Here is a 19,212-nt window from a genome sequence, read left to right as displayed (position 1 = left end):
TGAATTTGTGAATTCAAAGCATCTGGGCCAACTTCTTATTCAACTATGCATAACTTCCCATTGGCAGGCTGGTCAGGGATGCCAGAGTACATTCTAATACATCTCAGTGGAGTATTCATGCTGTGACCTCCAGCCTCCGTACCCCTCTACATAACTCAGCAAGCAGGACACACCTGCAGGGCGAAGGGCTCAGCTCTCACTGCGGCAACCTGTACTTAACATGTACACAAGTGGTACTTTAAGGGGCTCTGGATACTCGTCATCTGATGTCCGCAACCAAATGAAAAACAGTCAAACTGTCTAAAAGGTCAAATCCAAGTGTGAATGTCTTGTGTGGAAGTGGTGAGTTTTATCTGGAGAGAGCAAAAAGACAGAGCAGAATTACAGTAATTCCAGCAGACCACAAGGAATGTGGCCAGGCAGCGTGCACAGACAAGCCCAAAACACTCACACACACATACACATACACACACAGACACACACACACACATACACACACACACACACACACACACACACACACACACACAGAAAGAGAGGAAGACAAAGAAGACAAAGGAAGCTTCCACAACTGCACAGCATCACAGACTGATACCAGGGAAGATGGGAGATAATGACAGAACTCCAATCCAGGTTCATTTTCATATGGACACCGTAGTTAATACTCAGTCTGAGGGCACCAAGACGGTTTTGTATGAGCACATACTCGTCACATACTAAATAATGACAGCATTACAGTATATAGAATGCTGTAATGGTGGAGTGTTCAGGTCCTTTGCTCAAGTAGCATTACTTCAATGTGAAAATACTCAATTACAAGTAGTTCTGCATTCAAAATCTTACTTAAGTAAAAGTACACGAGAAGGCCTTTATAACTGCAACGATTAGTCTATTAATCTACTAATCGATCAACCCAAAATTAGGAGCAAGGTTACCTCCCCTTGCTCTGCTTTACCCACCCAGAGCATTTGGCCCGCCCATGAGAAAGAGAGAGACATCATGGCTTGCAAACAAGCAAAGTGGCAGTTGGTCAAGGCCACACCCCCCCCCCCCACCTTGCCCCCACTCTCCTCCTCAATAGCATTTAAAGCTACTGACACAGAAAAGGCACGTCCTAAGGAAAGCTCATTGTGGGACTGGCTCTAGTGGCTTTAATTCTGCACCAAGGCTGAATTTCGGGAAAGAGATTTCAGATACAGTATTAGGGGACCACTAAGGCCTATATAAAAGCTTCCAAAGAGCAGCATGTCATAGGACCTTTAAGTTGCAAAGTATTTCCCTCTGGAATGTAGTGGAGAGGCAGTATAAAGTAGCAGAAAATTAAAGAAAAACTCAAGTTAAGCACCTCAAAATTGTGCTAGAGTATACTACTTGGGTAAATATGCTGACAGTGCCATGAAAAAGAAAGTGAACCCTTTGGAATTACCTACAATTATGCATTATTAAGCCATAACAGATGGTCTGATCTTCATCAAAGTCACTATAATAGACAAATACACTCTATGTAACCTATTAACACTCAAAGGATTGTTTTCGAAATTGACCTATTTATTAAATAATCTCACTATTAAAAATCCAAATAGGTAATAGTTTGTGACCTTTAAAAAAGCTAATGAAAGTCTGATTTTCTCATCAATGAGTTGAAATTGTACTTAGTGCTTAGTTGTACCTTGTTCTGTACAAAACACATGGAAAATAAGGATTACTGACACTCATCGTTTTACAAGCTGATGTGAACCATCCGTCATTCAAATGTGGTTTCAGAGTAGTTCAGACAAAGCAAGATGGCAAAGAAAGGTTGAAAAAGGTGGAAGAGAACCCTTGGGTTACAGTTGAGGACCTGTCTAAATATCTCAAAGTCACTGAGATTGCGATTTATGTCTCAGCATTTAGAAAAATATAGGGCGACAATGGTGCTGCTCATGGAAGGACACCATGGAGGAAAGCACGATTCTCCCTTAAAATAAATTTATGATATTGTACATCACACATTGGCAACCTGAATGTTCTATTATGTTCCTGGAACAATGTTCTGAGAAAACATGAAACAAAAGACTATATTTTGTTACATTATGGAGTAATAAATCAAAACAAACTAATAACCTTAACATCATCCTTAAAGTGAAGCATGGAGTAGGGATCACTATGATCTGTAGTCTTTTTGCAGCCCCTGGGTCTGAACAGATAATACTTATTGAGAAAACAATGCATTCAAACATAATTATAAAATTTCTTTTTATACAAGTTAAAGTTTCAGTGTATAGCTGTCAATCATTAGATGCTTAATAGAAGTTGGGAGCTGTAATCAATCAATCAACATGTATTTATATAGCACTTTACAGCAACCAGTAGGTATCCAAAGTGCTTTACATCAATGACCAAGAATAAAAACACAACACAGTAAATTCAGAAACGAATTAAACACAGCATACAGTAAAATCATGGATATGTAAAAGCAGGTGGAAAAAATGAAAATGTCACAGCGCTACTATGTATTAAATATAAAAGGTATGTTAGATTTAAAAAGTGCTACGTCTGTAATTGTGCGAATGTCAGGGGGTAACCTGTTCCAAAGTCTCAAGGCAGAAACTGCAAAAGCACGATCCCCCCACAGTTTGTACCTACTGTGTGACACAAAAATCCCCAAACACCAAAACACGAAATATGAACTACACAATGTCTCAGACATCAGACAAGTAATGCTTCAGAATGGTTAAGATCAATCCCGGCCACAAATCAAGTGAGATTCTGTGTTCATGTGTGTTCTGTCTTCATGAACTGAAGAGAGGCATTCATGATCAAGAATCTCCTGAAATAATATAATTTAACAGTTTTGTATGGCGAAATGGCCAGAAATTCCTCCTGGAATGTATAGATGTCACTTTCTTTTTCCATCCTGACTCTGACTGGTTCAAGCTAATTATTCAATAAATACACCAAAACATGCAATTGTTTTTATGTTACTATTTCAGGCAGGTGTAACTTGTCCATTATTGTGACTTTGAAGAATATCAGACCATATTATCTGACTAAATTGTGCAAAAATGCAGAGAAATCCAAGGGGTTCACTTACTTTTTATTTGCACTCGTTATAACAGGATATGTAATGCATATAATGTCAGATAGTTACTTCAGACTGAAAAACAGCTGTCATGCAGTTTCAAAAAAGGTTTTACCAGCCAGTATCCCTAGGCCACACAGTTACATTTCTCAAAAGGGCACACGTCATGCGAGAATACTTTCCCAGTGCAGCCCATCTCAACCCCGTCGGTTTTGGCAAAATAAATGTTGGGCCTTTTTTCTTCAAGAGTGGTGAGCTCATACTGGATTTTCTATTTTTAGGGTGTTTGGCTGGACACTTCTTCACAGTGCCGCATGATGCTTGCAGTGAAACACACGAGGGTGCTGTTTCACACTTAAAATGCCCTTCTGAAGGCAAAGAGATGAGACACACGCACACACACACACACACACACACACACACACACACACACACACACACACACACACACACACACACACACACACACACACACACACAGTGTAATGACTTTCTGACTCCTGTATTGAGCTGACAGCAGACCTGTTGAAACACACACGTTGAGTTTCCTTTGGGAAGAATATTTATACCGAGATTTCACCAGCTTTAAAATTAATACCTGAAATTTGAAGATATTCTGCTCAGTTTTAGTTTGTGACTCAGTTTGGAAATAAAACATTTCACCCATTTCTGTGGATTACAATGATCTAATAAATAACATCAGCAACTCAATATCACACCAAGAAAGAAGTCTTTGATTCCCCAAATTGTGCCCATGGTACTTAGTTTTATTTATTAAATATTAACACACAGACAGACACATAAAGGAAACATAGACAAAGGCCATTTTGTGATCACGTGTTGCTTTTATCACAGCTCCAGCTGCAGGAACAAATATTTGAATTTCTTCTTGGAGAAGTTTCCCCAGCATCATCCACGTCTTAATTAATCTCCACTGTATTAAGCCACAGGGCTACCTACTGTAACCACTGCTCTACCAGGATCATGTGCAAACCCTTCTCACTCATTTCCCCCCTCTTCCATACTAGCTATTAAAATGATATATTGCTGAAGTCGTTTGACTTGCCTTTGTGTGCAGTTTAGGATGTCGTAGCCCAGGGGTTTTCAAATGTCATAAACCCCAATTAGATTTATACCGCAACATAAAAACCAAGACAATACTCCCCTAATATTCCAGAAAGGGACTTATTGTATGTCTCTGGTAGCCTACTGCATAACACGTTTACAGTGAATTGTCATACTTTATGGTAGTGCTGATCTCCTGTGGCATTACTTCTATGCCTATAATATTACTATAGGGACCTAATAGTGACTGCATGATGGCCGTATGGTGCTTAAAGTTACCATCTGGAATAGTTGTTCTTGTTTTGCTGTGCTATTAGACATATTATCAGGTTATCACTGTGGAAGATGCTTTAAATACAGTCTTAAGAGGGGAAATTAGTTTATACTTTACTAACCTGCTGTTCGTTGCACCACTGGTTCCACCCTCCAACCCCTGCACCGCACCCCCCACCTCTCTCTCTCTCTCTCTCTCTCTCTCTCTCTCTCTCTCTCTCTCCGCTCTCTCTCTCTCTCTCTCTCTCTCTCTCTCTCTCTCTCTCTCTTCCCTCCTCCCCTTTCATTTCTGTTGCTTCCCCAGCGCTGCAGGTTGAATCTATTGCCCCTATTTCCTGTCACATGGGTTGGAAATAGGATCCCTCTTTCTACTATCTGTTCCCGTCTTTGTGGTGTCAGCGTAGTAGAAGCTATAGGACCTGCCTTGAAGTTCAGGGACTTTTAACGCCGGCCAAAGAGCGACTCCTGCACAGACCCAGAGAGTCTGCCAGCCAGCCAGTCAGTCAGTCAGTGAGTCAGTCAGTCAGTCAGTCAGTCCACCAGCCCGCTGGTCTGCGCATCTGTCCGTCTGGCTGCACTTCACCTGAGAGCCAGTTCAGACTCTTTAATCACACGATGGATTCCTGGACAGTCACCTCTGCTATTCTTCTCGCTGGGGTTATTTCTTCTGCGGCTTTTAGTGTTTTCGACACTGGTAAGTGAAACTTTTCTCCTCGCCTTTTCTGAGGATGCATTCCGATAAATCCTATCTGCGTTGTCGGAAGCGTCTCCAAAGTTGCTCTTTTGCGCACCGGACGGGTGGTTATTATTCTATCCGAAATTAATCACCACAAACCAGAGATGCGTCGATTTGAATGCTGTTATGACGTTTTCCTATTTGGTATCGAACAATGTCACAGATTGCAGTCGCGGTAACTTCATTCATAGTTCATCGTCTTGGTCCAAATCCCACTACGACACTGTTTCCCAAACTGCATGATTGTGGTGTTCACAGAGGGCGGACAAAGCAAAAAAATTATACAGATGTTGTTGTTATTTGATTCGTTTGAGGACAAGAGAGTGAGCAGTTTTCAGTTTCAGTGTTACCTCCACACCTACAGGGTAAACACTTGTGGTCCAACAAACCGTATCCAAAGGTGTCCTCAGACACGGCGTGTGTGTCCCCGTGACAAAATCCGACCAAACAGGGGTCCATGGAAATCTGGAAAAAGCTTATAGGCATCATCTGGAACCGATGTTGTTGTGTTCTGAAAGTTACGTTTCGATTAAATCAGGGAAACTATGGGCTTGTTGTAACCCTAACCAGCAGCTTTTACGCACTCCACTCTCCATCACATTCTGCGCCCATAGTCCTGATGTGTTGACCTTTTCCGCATCAGCTACATTTGGCTGATTAATTACATTGAAGTTCTTTTGATTGGCCACATTTTTAACGGTTATGGCAGGGGACATATCTGTATGATGTTTTAAACCTCCATCGTAATATTACTGCTGACTGCACTGCATTATTGGCTATTGTGTCTTTAATTGAACTATATCAGTCTCTCAGCTCAGTCATCTGATATCATCCACTTAATTCACCATCGAGTTCAGATTAAAACGCAGGGACACGCTTGCGTCTATCTGCAGCACTTCAAAGTCACAGCCGGATCCCCACGCAAAGCTGAATATTTTGTTGTAATGTGAATATCTAATAACGATGACCACACAAACCGAGCTTCTCCTTGCTGTAATTTGTGCCGCGTTTCATGTCGAAGCAGCAAATCCTCATGCTTTCCTTTTTAATTTTTTTGTCTCTTAATTATACCCTTGGATTTCAAATTAGAGGGTCCACCATCTGGGCTAGTGCGTAAGTACTCCCATGTGTACCTATGTATTAACAAAGTATTTAAAGCAATGGTATTCCCCCTCATAACACTGGGGAGAAAAAAAGGCCAAGTTTATGTTTAGTTTAAGTCAGCTGTGCCATATTTACTGTACAGTAAAACAATAATTTCAAAAGTCTACGTCAGTCTCTTGTGCAAAGACTCTTTGATGCTCTGTTTCCTCTGTTTTCCACTAATATGTTTGGACTGTGGAGGCCAAACTAAATGCAAAATTTAACAACAACTAAAGGAAAAACCCTAAAATCCTTCTGCCCTTAGACGCTGTAAATTATCTTTTTTTTCTTACAACCACAGATTATTTGCTAAATGTCTGGAGCTACTGTAGAGTTCAAAAGCAGACAACTGCTCACATTTTATGCTGAATGTAAGTGGAAACATCAGATGTTTTAGTGTCAGGCCCTCTGATTCAAAGAATAAGAGCTTCTTGCCAGGCATACAGTTTTATGCTCATGTTTAACAGGAGAAATCCAATCAGAGGAGATTCAGTTTAGGATTGATGCCATAAAGTTCATGCTCTGGAGATTGGTGAAAGGCATTCTGGTAAATGTAGCAACCTCCAGGGAAACAGACAAGGCAGGTTAAGGGAAAGGGGACACACTGAAACAAGCAGGGCTGCAGAATAACTCTTGGCTTGGCTGGAGTGGTTGAAATACTGTCTTATTGTTGTGGTTTAACATCATTCAGATAAACTTTTATGAATGTGAACTCTATCAGAAGAATCCAGGGCGTGTCTGTGATGTTGTTAAGAAGTAAAATCTGGGCATGTGCAAATATGAATTCTTAAACACAGCTGAATATGCCTTTCACTGCTAAAGCTAGGTCATGCAACATCTTATTAATGCTCTGCAGAAAGCCAGCCACTGTTGCTTTTGTGACTAGTGTCTAAAACAATTATACTGGAGTGCTTCCACTGTCCTGGTAGACATGGCACCAAGCAGAAGTGTGTTATGAGCAAAAGTTTGTTTTTTTTTATCTTGCACTGAGGGATAATATAATGCGATGAGTGATATGCACACACACATACGCAGAGATGTAAACACACACACACACACATACAAAGAGTGTTGGTTGTAGCTGAAGCAGCTAAGTGCCTTTATGCAACCTACTGTATTTTTTATACAGCACACTTCATGCTCCCAGTATAGAGCGTTAGTTAACCACAGACTCTTATCTTTAATGTATATGATTCCTCTTCTACCTGAACTCAGTGGCGTTATAAAGAAACTCTTCCAGACTCCCACATGCTGTTTTGTCTGATTATGGCCTGCCGTTGCTCACTTGGCAGCTGCTTAGGCCCTTCACACAAATGTACACACAAGTGGAAGCTGAATCCTGTCAGAGCTGTCAAGATGAGGCGTAATTGAGTTGCTCTGTAAGCCGGTAATAGCTGATGGTGTTGTTGTCGTGAACAAGCTGGTTAATCAGCATGGAATTATTTTGTTCTCGATGTTCCTGTTGTCCATTACCGGCCTCAGTGGCAGGTTGACAATGTGGGCCAGTGGTGAAAGTGGTGGTGAGATTCTCACAGTGTACCTATATGTATGTCTTTTGTTTATGTAAATGATGCATAATCTTCTTGAGGTGTGGCAGCTTTTTATGAAGCTTTGAAGTGTAGCCGTTAAGTAAGGCGGCTCACCTTTAGAGTGATTTCAGTGGAAGAGTGAACAAACTGTTGGCACATGTGAGGACAACCTACAACGGTTCTCCCTCACCTAGGATTCAGGGATGATCAAAGGAACAGTTTGACATTTTTGGAAATACACTTTCTTGCTGAAAGTTAGATGTTGGATAGAAGTTCAATACCACCCTCATGCCTGTGTTAAATGTGAAGCTACAGCCAGTAGCTGGTTAGCTTAGCTAAGCAAAAAGGCTGGAAACCATGGAACGCAGCTAGCCTTGCTCTGCAGTAATATTTCAATTGTTGAACTGCTCATAGACATATGCAACCTGCAACAAGGGATTGTAAGAAGGCATTGCTTTGATTTAGAGGTTCACAAGGCAAAAAGGTCAGCAACAATTGATCTGAATGGTCCCACTTTTTGCAGTCATGAATAACAGCAACATGAAACAAGTAGAGTCACAACCTGTGTTTCGCTGGACTTTCTTTCTATTAACTTTAAAGGAAAACAGTTAGCTTTGGTTGTGTCGAGCTGAGGCTTGAAAAGGGCAGGCTGTGACATTTTGGCAATATGGAATGCACGCTCATTATGTGATCACATAAGACAGAGCTGTCAGAAATAGGGCCAGATGAAGAAAACATCAGGTTAATATCAGGCTGTGCTCGACCAACTGAATCTGAATTCTGGACTGATCGGAGGAGGCGAGAGGTGCCTTATAGGCTTTCTTTTCATCTGCAGTCTTTGCCAAGTCTCTCACTACTGAACTAGACATGCATGAAATAACTTGTAAGACCACAGTGGGAAGATCTGCAAAGGCTGCGCTCTGTGCAGTGAGGTATCTTATCAAAATTAACTTTCCAAAGGTGAATCAGCTTGATTATTCCAGACCAAACTGGAGATTTAGATTAAGATTTTTACTCGCATTTAACACTGGCACTCTTCTTTCTTCCTCGAAGCATTGCACGCACCAAATGATGGGGGGATGAATGACAGCATATGTTGTGATTTCTTCTTTGTAGCCTAACATGCATATAAGCTGCTGCACAAACTGGCAACCCTCTGTTTTATCTGGCAACCCGCTCTCTCTCCTGCTCCCTGTCTGATCGCTGTCCAGTAGGGCATGATGTTGGCCTGGACTCTGTCAGAATCATTGCTCCCGGCCGCAGACGGAAGTGGGAGTCGCTGTGTGGTATAGTTTGCAAGTTGGCAGGAGCGTGGTATAAAACATGGCACAAACTCCTCAAGAGTAGCTCAGACAGAGGTTTATATTGTAGTTTTTGATGCCGGCAACAGTCGTGCCGCTCCTGTGTTCACTAGGTTGACTGTGTGATTGATAGGAGTCTACAGTACGTGGGCTTTGTTATTTTCAGATGTTTGTCTTAACATCCAGTCAGAGCGCATTTACTGTGTGTGTGTGTGTGTGTGTGTGTGTATATACTCACCTGTCTTGTCAACATTTCCATGTATGCAAGTCCAGGATTATTGTGTATTTTTGTGTGCATATTTCTGCTTCTGTACCTGCCTACGTGTGTAGGGCTTCAACTTACAATTATCTTTATTATCAATTATTGCAATCTGTTCAGGTTCCGCACTTGAGAGAACAATTCCACCACATTGTCCCTATAGAAGGTTTTTTGAAGCTTTTGATCATATCACAATGACATGACCAACTTCGTCAGCAGATTGCCCAGTTGTCATGGAATTTTAGATGTTAAAATTTCCACTTTACACCACATCTTGTCCATGTTTAATTAAGAATTATGGTTCAAACTTGATTCTGTTATTTCTTTAAACAAATCAATTAATAAGTCTAAAAATAGTGTATAATGGTCATTCAGCTGCCACAGCTGGCCAGAGCCCAGAGGAACATCTTCAAATGGTTTGTGTTCTCAAAAAACCCAAAGACAGTCAATGTGAAATGATATAGAACAAAGAAAACGTCTCACATTTAGGAAGCTGAAAAAAACAAATGTTTGACAATTTCACTTTTAAAAGTGCTGATAAATGTTCTGTCACTCGAAGAATCCATTAATCAGCTAATCATTTCAGCACTACATGTGTGTGTTTGAGTGTGAGTTCAAATGTGAGGCAGCTGTTGCCATCTGGAGCCTCTATAAACTTCCAACGTTCCAGCGTTGGATTTTAAAGGGGCCACGTAAAGTGTCAAAACCAAGAGGTCTCACAACCTCTATCTGATACTCCTCCTCCAACACACACACACACACACACACACACACACACACACACACACACACACACACACACACACACACACACACACACACACACACACACACACACACACACACACAGCCACTGTCTGTCTGTCTTTGCCCAATCCACAACTCTCCCTTACACAGCCAATAACTATATCTGTCTCGACTTAATCCACTCTCAACTTGTAAATGCAGTCCATACAGTGCAGTTTCTAACCCCTGAGACAGAGGGATGTTTGTGTGTGTGTGTGTGTGTGTGACACTTTGAATGGTCTGACTCAGAAGATAATAACAGACCATCCTCAGCTGCGATCTGAGGAAACACGAGCTTGTGTTGGCAGAGGTGATCGCAATGGAGCGTTGGTTTGAGGAGAGACAGCGGGTTCTTAAAGAGTTTAACATAAGGGCTTTCGGTGTGCGGGTAAACCCTCTGTGCTCAGTGTTGGGAGTGTCAGAGGGCATTATGGGAAGATGGGGTCTGGGTCTCAGATGTGGGCCTTGTGGTCCTTACCGCTTTTCCGGTTCAGAGATGGAGATGGAAACCTCTCCTCCCCTAGTGAGCTTCTGAGCTGCAGACACAAGTTCAGACAAACCACTGGTGTAGATTGGTGTACTGTACCGTACAGTCTGTACGTGTGTGTGTGTGTGTGTGAGTGTGTGTGTGTGTGTGTCTGTGTGTGTGTGTGTGTGCTGTGCTACACACAAGTACCTATTTACTTGATTTATGATGTGACCTTTTTTAGAAACCAGGGGAAGTTTTCGACGTTCATAGTGAAGACATTTTTGCTAAATCAACAATTTTTTGAAAGCATTCATATATTAAGCATGAAGATTGATCTGCTGATGAAGACAGTGACATGTGTAAAAAAGAACTCAGGAAAAAGAGCAGTAAGTGGACCTTACGATAAGCTGCTCTTATCAATATTTTACATTAACAATGGATTAAATGGTTACATGTAATGTGGAAGGGATCGCTCGTAGTAACAAAGTCACTGAGAATTAGCACTCGATTTGCAGTTCCCCTCAGCTCTACGTTCCGTTTAGTGTCTTTCAGCAGATGTTTTGGTTTTTATGGCACGCAACTTAATTGTTTTGTTTAGGGCAGCTTTTAAGACAGCTCAGCAACTAACAGCAGACAAAGTTAGCAACTAGCTGGTGGTGGTGAACACAGTGGAGCATTTAGCTGATTAAGAGACAAATATTTCAGGAGTTGGTGTAGATCGCCAGAGCTAAAAGAAGAGTGAGTGTATTGGGCTCACATTTGTCAGATGGTGATAAACAAGACTCCAAATGAATGCTAATGTTGCTCTGTTTTTGATGGGTGTGTAAATAGGCAACTGATAACTAGATATGACTAGATCGTTGTGCTTCTCACTTTTGCATACACTGTGTTAAGTGACAGTAGACTCACCTATTTTTATGTGCACTTTAAAGTATCACAATAGAAAAAGCTTTCATAGATGGGCTAGATGGCCAAGGCAACTTTTCTTTTCTCCAGTTAGCAATAGCAACCTCTACTTCTTCTTCTCTGTTTCCTAGCTGATAACAGCCATGCGTAGCCTAAAGCGCCAACTTCTGACCAAACTAGCTGAAGCCTAGTTTATTTACTCCTAACCAGTTGATGGAATTACACCTAATTCTCACTTCTTTTGCGACATTTTTTTTCTTTTTTTTTCTTTTTTTTTCTTAGTTTATTTATCAAGGACAATGCAGCGCACATTATTACATACAATTATCATAGTCAATCCATAACAATGTGAGTAGATGTGTTGCATAAAAAGGTTTCTAGCCAATTGGCTAATTTGCAACCCCAGTCCTTGGTCAGGCCTTTCTAAAAATGTATCCAATTATAATTTTTAAAAGAACTACATAGTGTGAGTTCCACAATCATGCAGCTAATAAGTTGTATACTAATACATTACATCAACATTTCGCAGAGTCGTGACCACATTACACAGAACAGCATATCCCGTAACAACACAAACCCCAGGCACCCGGACACTCACACTCACTCACCTATACCCTAACCATAACCTTGGCAGCCATATACGACCAGCCATGCATCCACAGATAATACATTACTACCACACAGCTGACTCAATGGTTACATTCTTGATTTTCTTTCAGCCAGTATTTCACCATTGTATTGAATGTTTTCAGTTCAGTTTGTGTTTTTATTTCGATTGGTAAATTATTCCAGAAATGGGTCCCTATCACTGAAAAACATGACTGGCCGTAAGTAGTTTTGCGCCCCTCTGCTATGCAGTTGCCACCTACTGCTCCCCTAGTGGCCACTCTCCTTGTATTTGTTTTTGTCACAAAAGGACAGAGTACGGCTGGAGCTAGATTATTTGCACATTTGAAAGTCAGTTTAAGAAAAGAAAACTTAATAAAGCTGTCAAAATTTAAAAGCTTGTATTTCTGTATTATCAAGCAGTGATGCCACATTGTTGGTTTCCGATCCATTATTTTCAGTGCCTGTTTATATAGTGATATGATAGGTTTGACTGTTGTCTGGGAGGCTTGGCCCCATACAGTAGCACAATAGGATAAGTGAGAGAGTAACATGGCATGAAAAAACAATAAAGCTGCCTTAACAGGTATGTAATGCCTCATCATTCTAAAACAGTTCAGGTTTGTCCGGACAGTCTTACACAGAGTTTATTAATGTGTTTATTGAATTTGAGTTGGGAGTCCAGAGTAATACCTAAAAATTTAAATTCCTCAACTTCCTCTATGACCTCTTGGTCTATTTTGATAGTACACTTAGCTTTCCCTCTTATAGAGAAGCACATAGATACAGTCTTTTTGATGTTGAGCGTCAGATGGTTATCTTTAAGCCACTGGGATATACCCTCCATTTCCTTGGTCAGGGTCTCTGCTACTGCACTTGGTGTCCTAGCTGATGCATAAATAGCAGTATCGTCAGCATACATTTGACAGTTAGCTGACTGACAGCATGTTGGTAAATCGTTTATATATAAACTAAAGAGCAGAGGCCCCAAGATGGAACCCTGTGGGATACCCATTGTGGATTTTAGTGATGTTGAAAGTTCAGTTTTTATTTTAACACGTTGCTCTCTATGCTGCAGATATGATGCAAACCAACCGATAGCATGTTCAGAGAAGTTGAAGGTGGTGAGTTTATTCAGGAGTATGTTGTGGTTCACGGTGTCAAAGGCCTTTTTTAGGTCTATAAACACAGCTCCCACAACATTACCCTTGTCCAACTTACTCTTAATGTTCTCGGTAAGGTAGCAGTTAGCCATTTCTGTAGAGTACCCTTGTCTAAATCCAAACTGTTTGGAGTTGATAAGTTTATTACTTTCAAGATGCTCTATTAGCTGTTCTGTGATAATCTTTTCTAAAATTTTGGAAAGAGCAGGCAGTATTGAAATTGGCCTATAATTGACTGCTTGGTCCTTTGCACCAGCCTTAAAAATTGGGGTAATGATGGCTTGTTTGCAACTTTGTGGGAATTTACCCAGTCTTATGGAAAGATTTACCAAGTGGGTTACCGGTTTAACCAAGGCAGAACAGTGAGTTCTATTGAAGGCAGTGTCCAACCCAAACACATCCTTTATTTCAAATAAAAGTTTGCATAAAATTAAATTTACAATTTAATGGAAGCACAGCTAGTGACTATTTACAAGGCTGACATTTTGGTAATTTCATAGTGTTAGAGAGTTTACTTTTTCAGGTGGCCTGTAGAGGAATGTATTTTAAATAGCGTAAGTTAAGGGAAGAAACATCAGTTTTTTAGATTAGACTTTTGAGATAATGTGAGTCCTTTGACTTTCACTCAAGGGCATGCGAAAGTGTCTGCATCAATCACAAGACAGAACAATCTGCCGGGGGCACATGGTTGCTTTTACTGCCTATTTTCACATTACTCATTGGAATCATGAGTAGGCTGACAAGTGGGCTAATCTCCCTAAAAAACCTATGTACTCTCTGTAAAACTTACTACATAGTTACTTATACTCCTTTTAAATGTCCTGTAGGTTGCATGCAGGTTCAGGTCAGCATGTCCTGGTTGTTTTCACAGCAAATCCAGTCAGCCTGTCTCCTCTTTGTGCTGTGTCCATGCATAATCAGCTCCACACCAGCCCATATGGAGCCCTCATGAATCTTCAATGGAATACCCCAAGAGGTTTAGCGAGACAACAAAACACACCAACAAAAACCAACTACGCATATCGACTTCAACTGACACTGTGACTGCAAGGTGACCGACAACAGACCAGGCTATGGAGTCATAATGGAGAGATGCTGGAATTCCACTTTGCTATTAGCTCTCCTTGCTGAGTGACTGAACAATTATTCAAGTAAACTCTGAAAAATGACGCTACCAGGTTCACATGGACGAGTGATAACAGGCTAGGAAGAGGGTCTTCCCTTGATCATCACCCAATATTGTTGTACATTTGTATAGTACTTTATTAGGTAGATTATAATTAAGCCAAAGATGATTATACATGTCTCCAGGTCCAGTGCTGCATAGGGTTAGGTATCGTTTAGATTTTTACGATTCCGATACCGAACTGGTACTTTTAAAACGATTCCAATTCCTAAACCAATTCTTGAAAAACTGAAAAATGACATCAAAGAAAGGCTCTTTTTATAGATTTAAAAAAATTGAAAATGATTTAAATTTAACAATATATTAACGTTTTAAAGTACTTAAATATATAATAAGAAAGAGAAAGTGTGATATTTTTACGTCCGTTTTGTAGCGACAGAGGGAAAATATTTCAGTCGACACATTAAGTGGAACCGAAATGAGGAACTGAAATTTGCGTTCTAATCCGGTCCGATTCCTACTGGTTGAGTAGGAACCAGTTCCATAGTGGAACCGGGTTTCGGTACCCAACCCTAGTGCTGCAGTGCCAGTAACTTCCGCTCACAGTTGCTACCTAGCTACCTGTCTCCTATAGATGAGGAGACAGAGAGTTGCACTCATTGAGAAACCAGACATAGAGAGTAGAAAGGTTGAATTGGAAGAAAATAGAGCAGAGAATTTTCCTTTTTAAATATCCCAACACTCATGACACTCAGCGTGTCTTGACTTTTGAGGACAGGCCAAAGTTTTGAAGAATTCCCTCATTTACTTGTCCGGAAGTAAGTTAAATCTGGCTCACAGTTGGCAACAGATGAAGAGAAAAAAAAAGCTGTAAATCAGAATTGTGTCCTTCTGTGTCAAACTGCTACCCATTTACTTCCTATTGACCTCCGGGTGGTGCCCTGCGATGGTCAGGTTGCAGGCAACGCCCTTGTTCTTTCATGCCGAGGGATTGGACCGCCCACAAAACCACCAACCACTAAGACGGAGAAACAGACCTACTTATTATAAACACAATCATGCTTATTATCGTTCCACTGTGATTCGCGTCCTGTCGTGTTCAAAGGCCTTCATTTGTTTTATCAAAGTACTTCTCTCTGTGTGTCGTTCCCTGCTCTCTGCATTTCTCTTTTTGAACTTTGGCTGAGAGCAACTCTTTCATGTTTTTTCTCTCACCTTGTGCAAATCACCACCTGCTCAGGCGGTTGGTCGGGCGACCCAGCATGCAAAGCAGCCGGGCCAGTTCCAGCTTCAGGTTCTATGACGGTGATGGTAGCGCATGGGTAGCACCCCTCAGAGGTGACGAGGCGTGATGGATGCGATAGTCATGTAAAGCACAGAGCAGCGAGAGGAACAGGCGTCCCCAAACATAGTGGTGCAAGCAAGGTTGAGTGTGTCACTCCGGCCTCTGATCCACGGAGGCGGTCTCGTGAGACAACATGGAATTAAGCTGTCAAACTGCTGCTGGCTGTACACGACTGTCAGGTTTAAAAAGAGATAAACAATGTTTAGGTGGGAGAGTGCACTCATGTGGCCCGTATAGTAGTCTGTGAGGTCAGTCAAGGCCAGTCAGAGTATTTTTCTGAATGAGCTGGGACATGTTGGTTTTGGATGGAGCTCTGTGAAGCAATGTGACCTCTGTACTTATTCTTTCACAACTCTCTTCATCCCAAACTATCTATATTGTTCTCCAAGGTTTCTCCTTCCTTCTCTTGCAACCATTTCACCTCTCTCTTCCATTTCCCTCATTTGCACATTTAAAAACTATTATGCATGAGCTGTGTTCCCTGGCCTCTTCGTGTACCTTGACATTTGCTTATGCATGAGGAGACCCACTCCAGTCTATGCCAAATGACATTCTCTCTCAGCTTTGCTGGTACTCTCTGCAGCAGTCAGAGCCCATCAGCTGGAACACACTCCAGGGCGAGGGGGTAAATCAAATACTGAGAGAACAGTAATGAAATACGATAGAGCCTTATGTTCTTCCATGAATTCTATTAACTCTCAAACAAACAATTTTTGTCATTATCAAAAGTCAATTTAATTCACAGAGGATGGAATTTTAAAGGAGGTTTTAGACCCCCGACAGGAAGTGGCTGATGCATGAAAACATTATACAAAATATTAAAAAAATCCACCTCAACGATGGATTTATATACTGACGTGAAATCAAAATAGAGCGTTATCGGCTCTGGGCGTGTTGATAAAAGGATGTGCAGCTTTGCTATTCCCTGACACCGCTCATTGGCTGGTGTTGTTTCTGCATTTCAAGTAGAACAGGAAAAAACGATTAGACTTTGGTTTGATTTGTTTTGGTTAAAACCATTCAGATTTCCTGTCTCTGTATTTCTCTTTTTGAAATACTATTAATAAAGCTTTTGACAAAGTATGATTAAGGTAAATTAGCTGTTATTCTTTCTTTGATTCCAACATGTAATATGTTCCAAACATCTCGCCAGTGATTGGTTGGGTGTCTTTGCAAGGATCTCCACTGAGTTTCAAAGCAACCATGTATTTTTGTGGTGTCACATGCAATTCAGAGTTTTGAGAAGCGTAACCAAGAACATAACGGGAGGATATTGAATTGCTACTGTGTGAGACATGACCTGTCCGGCGAACCTAGTTCTTTTTATACTGCAGTTATGTTTGGGCCAGGGCCACTGAGGTCTGTGCTCTACTGCGGTAGAGTAATGGCAACCACTTTAAATAAATGGAGAGTAATTTCACTGCTGAGCCCGGGGGTCTGGTTTGTGTCCAGCTGCAACAGTTTGTGGCCAAAGAGGCAAATTGTCGCCTTTCCTCCTTGCAGGAAACGCCCACAGACAGCACTGATTTGACAAAGCCAAGCAAGTGGACATGGCTAAGTGGACAGAGCAAACATTTGGACAAGTGAAGGGAGCAGACGTAGCTAAGTGGACAGCAAACAAAGGAACAAAGCCAGTAACGGGTAGCGCTAAGAAGCCGTGACAGGGAAATGTGCAATGGATCAGAGAGCGAAGAACAGAGGTTGGACAACATGTTTCAGTGTGGTCGTTTTTTTTAAAAAAGAAATGGAAATAAACGTTCATTAACTGGAGCTGCGATACCCTAGTTAACGGAGCTTAAACAGTTCATGGACCCTACTTGACAAATGCCCAGGAACATTTCAGACAACCGTTTTCACAAACAACCATTGTCCCTCAAGCTGCAGAGCCAGTGATATCCCCTTGCAATGTGATGGGCCTTTGAAAGAGGCTTGAACTCAAAAGGGTTGAAACCCAAGTCGCCATGAGGCCCTGATTTAGTTGTCTGTCCTGCAATGAAGGTGAATACAGCTCCCCAAGGTGAACACAGAAAGGGTTGGGTCTGCAGCAGTCAATGCGGCACCAGCCTACGACCAATTCCAACCGAGGGGTGGTCACACTCGGCCAATGCCATGAAACAGAATCTGCCGGCCCTCAATAGATCCTCCGTAATGGATCCCCGTTCTCAGGGAGGCCGGTGGGATGCCCCCTGTCTTTTACCAGAGCCATCTGGTTCCCAGTACTGCTGCTCTTCCCACAGCCACACAAACCACAGTGAAAAGGGATCGCTTTCACAATCAAGATCAGGAACTGGAGACATGGCTGGTTTAAAGGGGTCTGAATGTTGAGCACTGTGGTCCCCTCTGCAGCAGCCTATTGTGCTGTTGTTATTGTGTCCTTAGAAGTGCACTCTGTTGCGGTTTATCTGACAACCTTTTGTGATTTGATACAGTGGTAATGTGTGCTCTGTTTATGCTCTGACCAGGTCAACAAGACATGATCAATTAAAAATGAAAGATTTTTACGTGTTAGGAAATAATAGAGTACAATCCACAAATTGAGATGTGCACTTCAGTGATAATAACCAACGATTGTTCTAAAGCCAACAACAGACATAAGGCGATTCAGAGTAGCGAGAGATTAAGGCAAAATGTTTTGACGCAAAGGAGATTTTCTTAACTGCATACAAGGGTTTAAAGTGTAAAAAAATCGAAACAAGCCAAGGAATGCCGAGGGAACAGACCAATGCCCAGCTTTATGCAAATTAATCCGTTGAACGCGACGCGACTATCCAGTAGAAGTAGAGCACAGAGGAGACGGGGAGGACATCACTTCTCCCTGACACAACATTCCCCGCTGGACCCGCCCATAGCTGTAAATTGAGGAACCCCCATCAACGCAGGCGTCGCGACACCACGCGACAGTCGTGTCGCAAAAGTGGATCTGTACCGTGAGAGCATTGACTAACCGTGCGTTCATGCCATTGACATATATATTAATGGACCAATAGACCCCGTTGCTCTGGACGGAGACCAGTGAAGGCTATTAGAAGCACTTTTCCGGTGATCTCTTCCTTTACTGCGCAGCCTCCAACTGACAGAGACAACGTAAATGTGACGTGAGCAACGTGTCTGAAAGTTGTAAGTCTTGTAGGTATATGTAAGGAGATAACATAAGCACAGGCTAATTATTGCTAACTAACATTCTAGTTAACATTCGTAATTAAACCTAAACAGCTAATGTAAGTCGAAACTGCCTGCGAGCTTCTCCTGTACTATACGGTAATTCCTCTACTGTGCGACAGTAAGTCACTTAGTTATGACACAATCGTTAGTGTATTTTTACAAAAACGTCTGCTACGGAGCCATAACGTGAGATACAAGGTAATGGAACCTTTTATACATTGTTGTGTTTCTTTAGAACTAAACAATGGACAAATAGAGTCTTTAAACGCTTCAGATGTAAAG

At 41.6% G+C, this 19,212-nt stretch overlaps 1 protein-coding gene across 2 annotated transcripts in view; it reads left to right on the top strand.

Moving 5' to 3' along the window:
- The first annotated feature begins 4,711 nt into the window (after positions 1–4,711).
- The window catches only part of kremen1 (kringle containing transmembrane protein 1), a 62,514-nt gene continuing 48,013 nt past the window's right edge, over positions 4,712–19,212 (top strand). For both annotated transcript variants that reach the window (XM_039804340.1, XM_039804338.1), the window contains exon 1: positions 4,712–5,093. In XM_039804340.1, the coding sequence (XP_039660274.1) occupies positions 5,015–5,093 (79 nt within the window). In that variant the 5' untranslated portion in view covers positions 4,712–5,014. The remainder of the gene's footprint in view (positions 5,094–19,212) is intronic.

The sequence above is a fragment of the Perca fluviatilis genome, chromosome 6, assembly GCF_010015445.1.
Source record: "Perca fluviatilis chromosome 6, GENO_Pfluv_1.0, whole genome shotgun sequence".
Lineage (NCBI taxonomy): Eukaryota > Metazoa > Chordata > Actinopteri > Perciformes > Percidae > Perca > Perca fluviatilis.
Note: the sequence above shows the minus strand (reverse complement) of the source record. Positions and strands in the feature narration are given on the sequence as shown.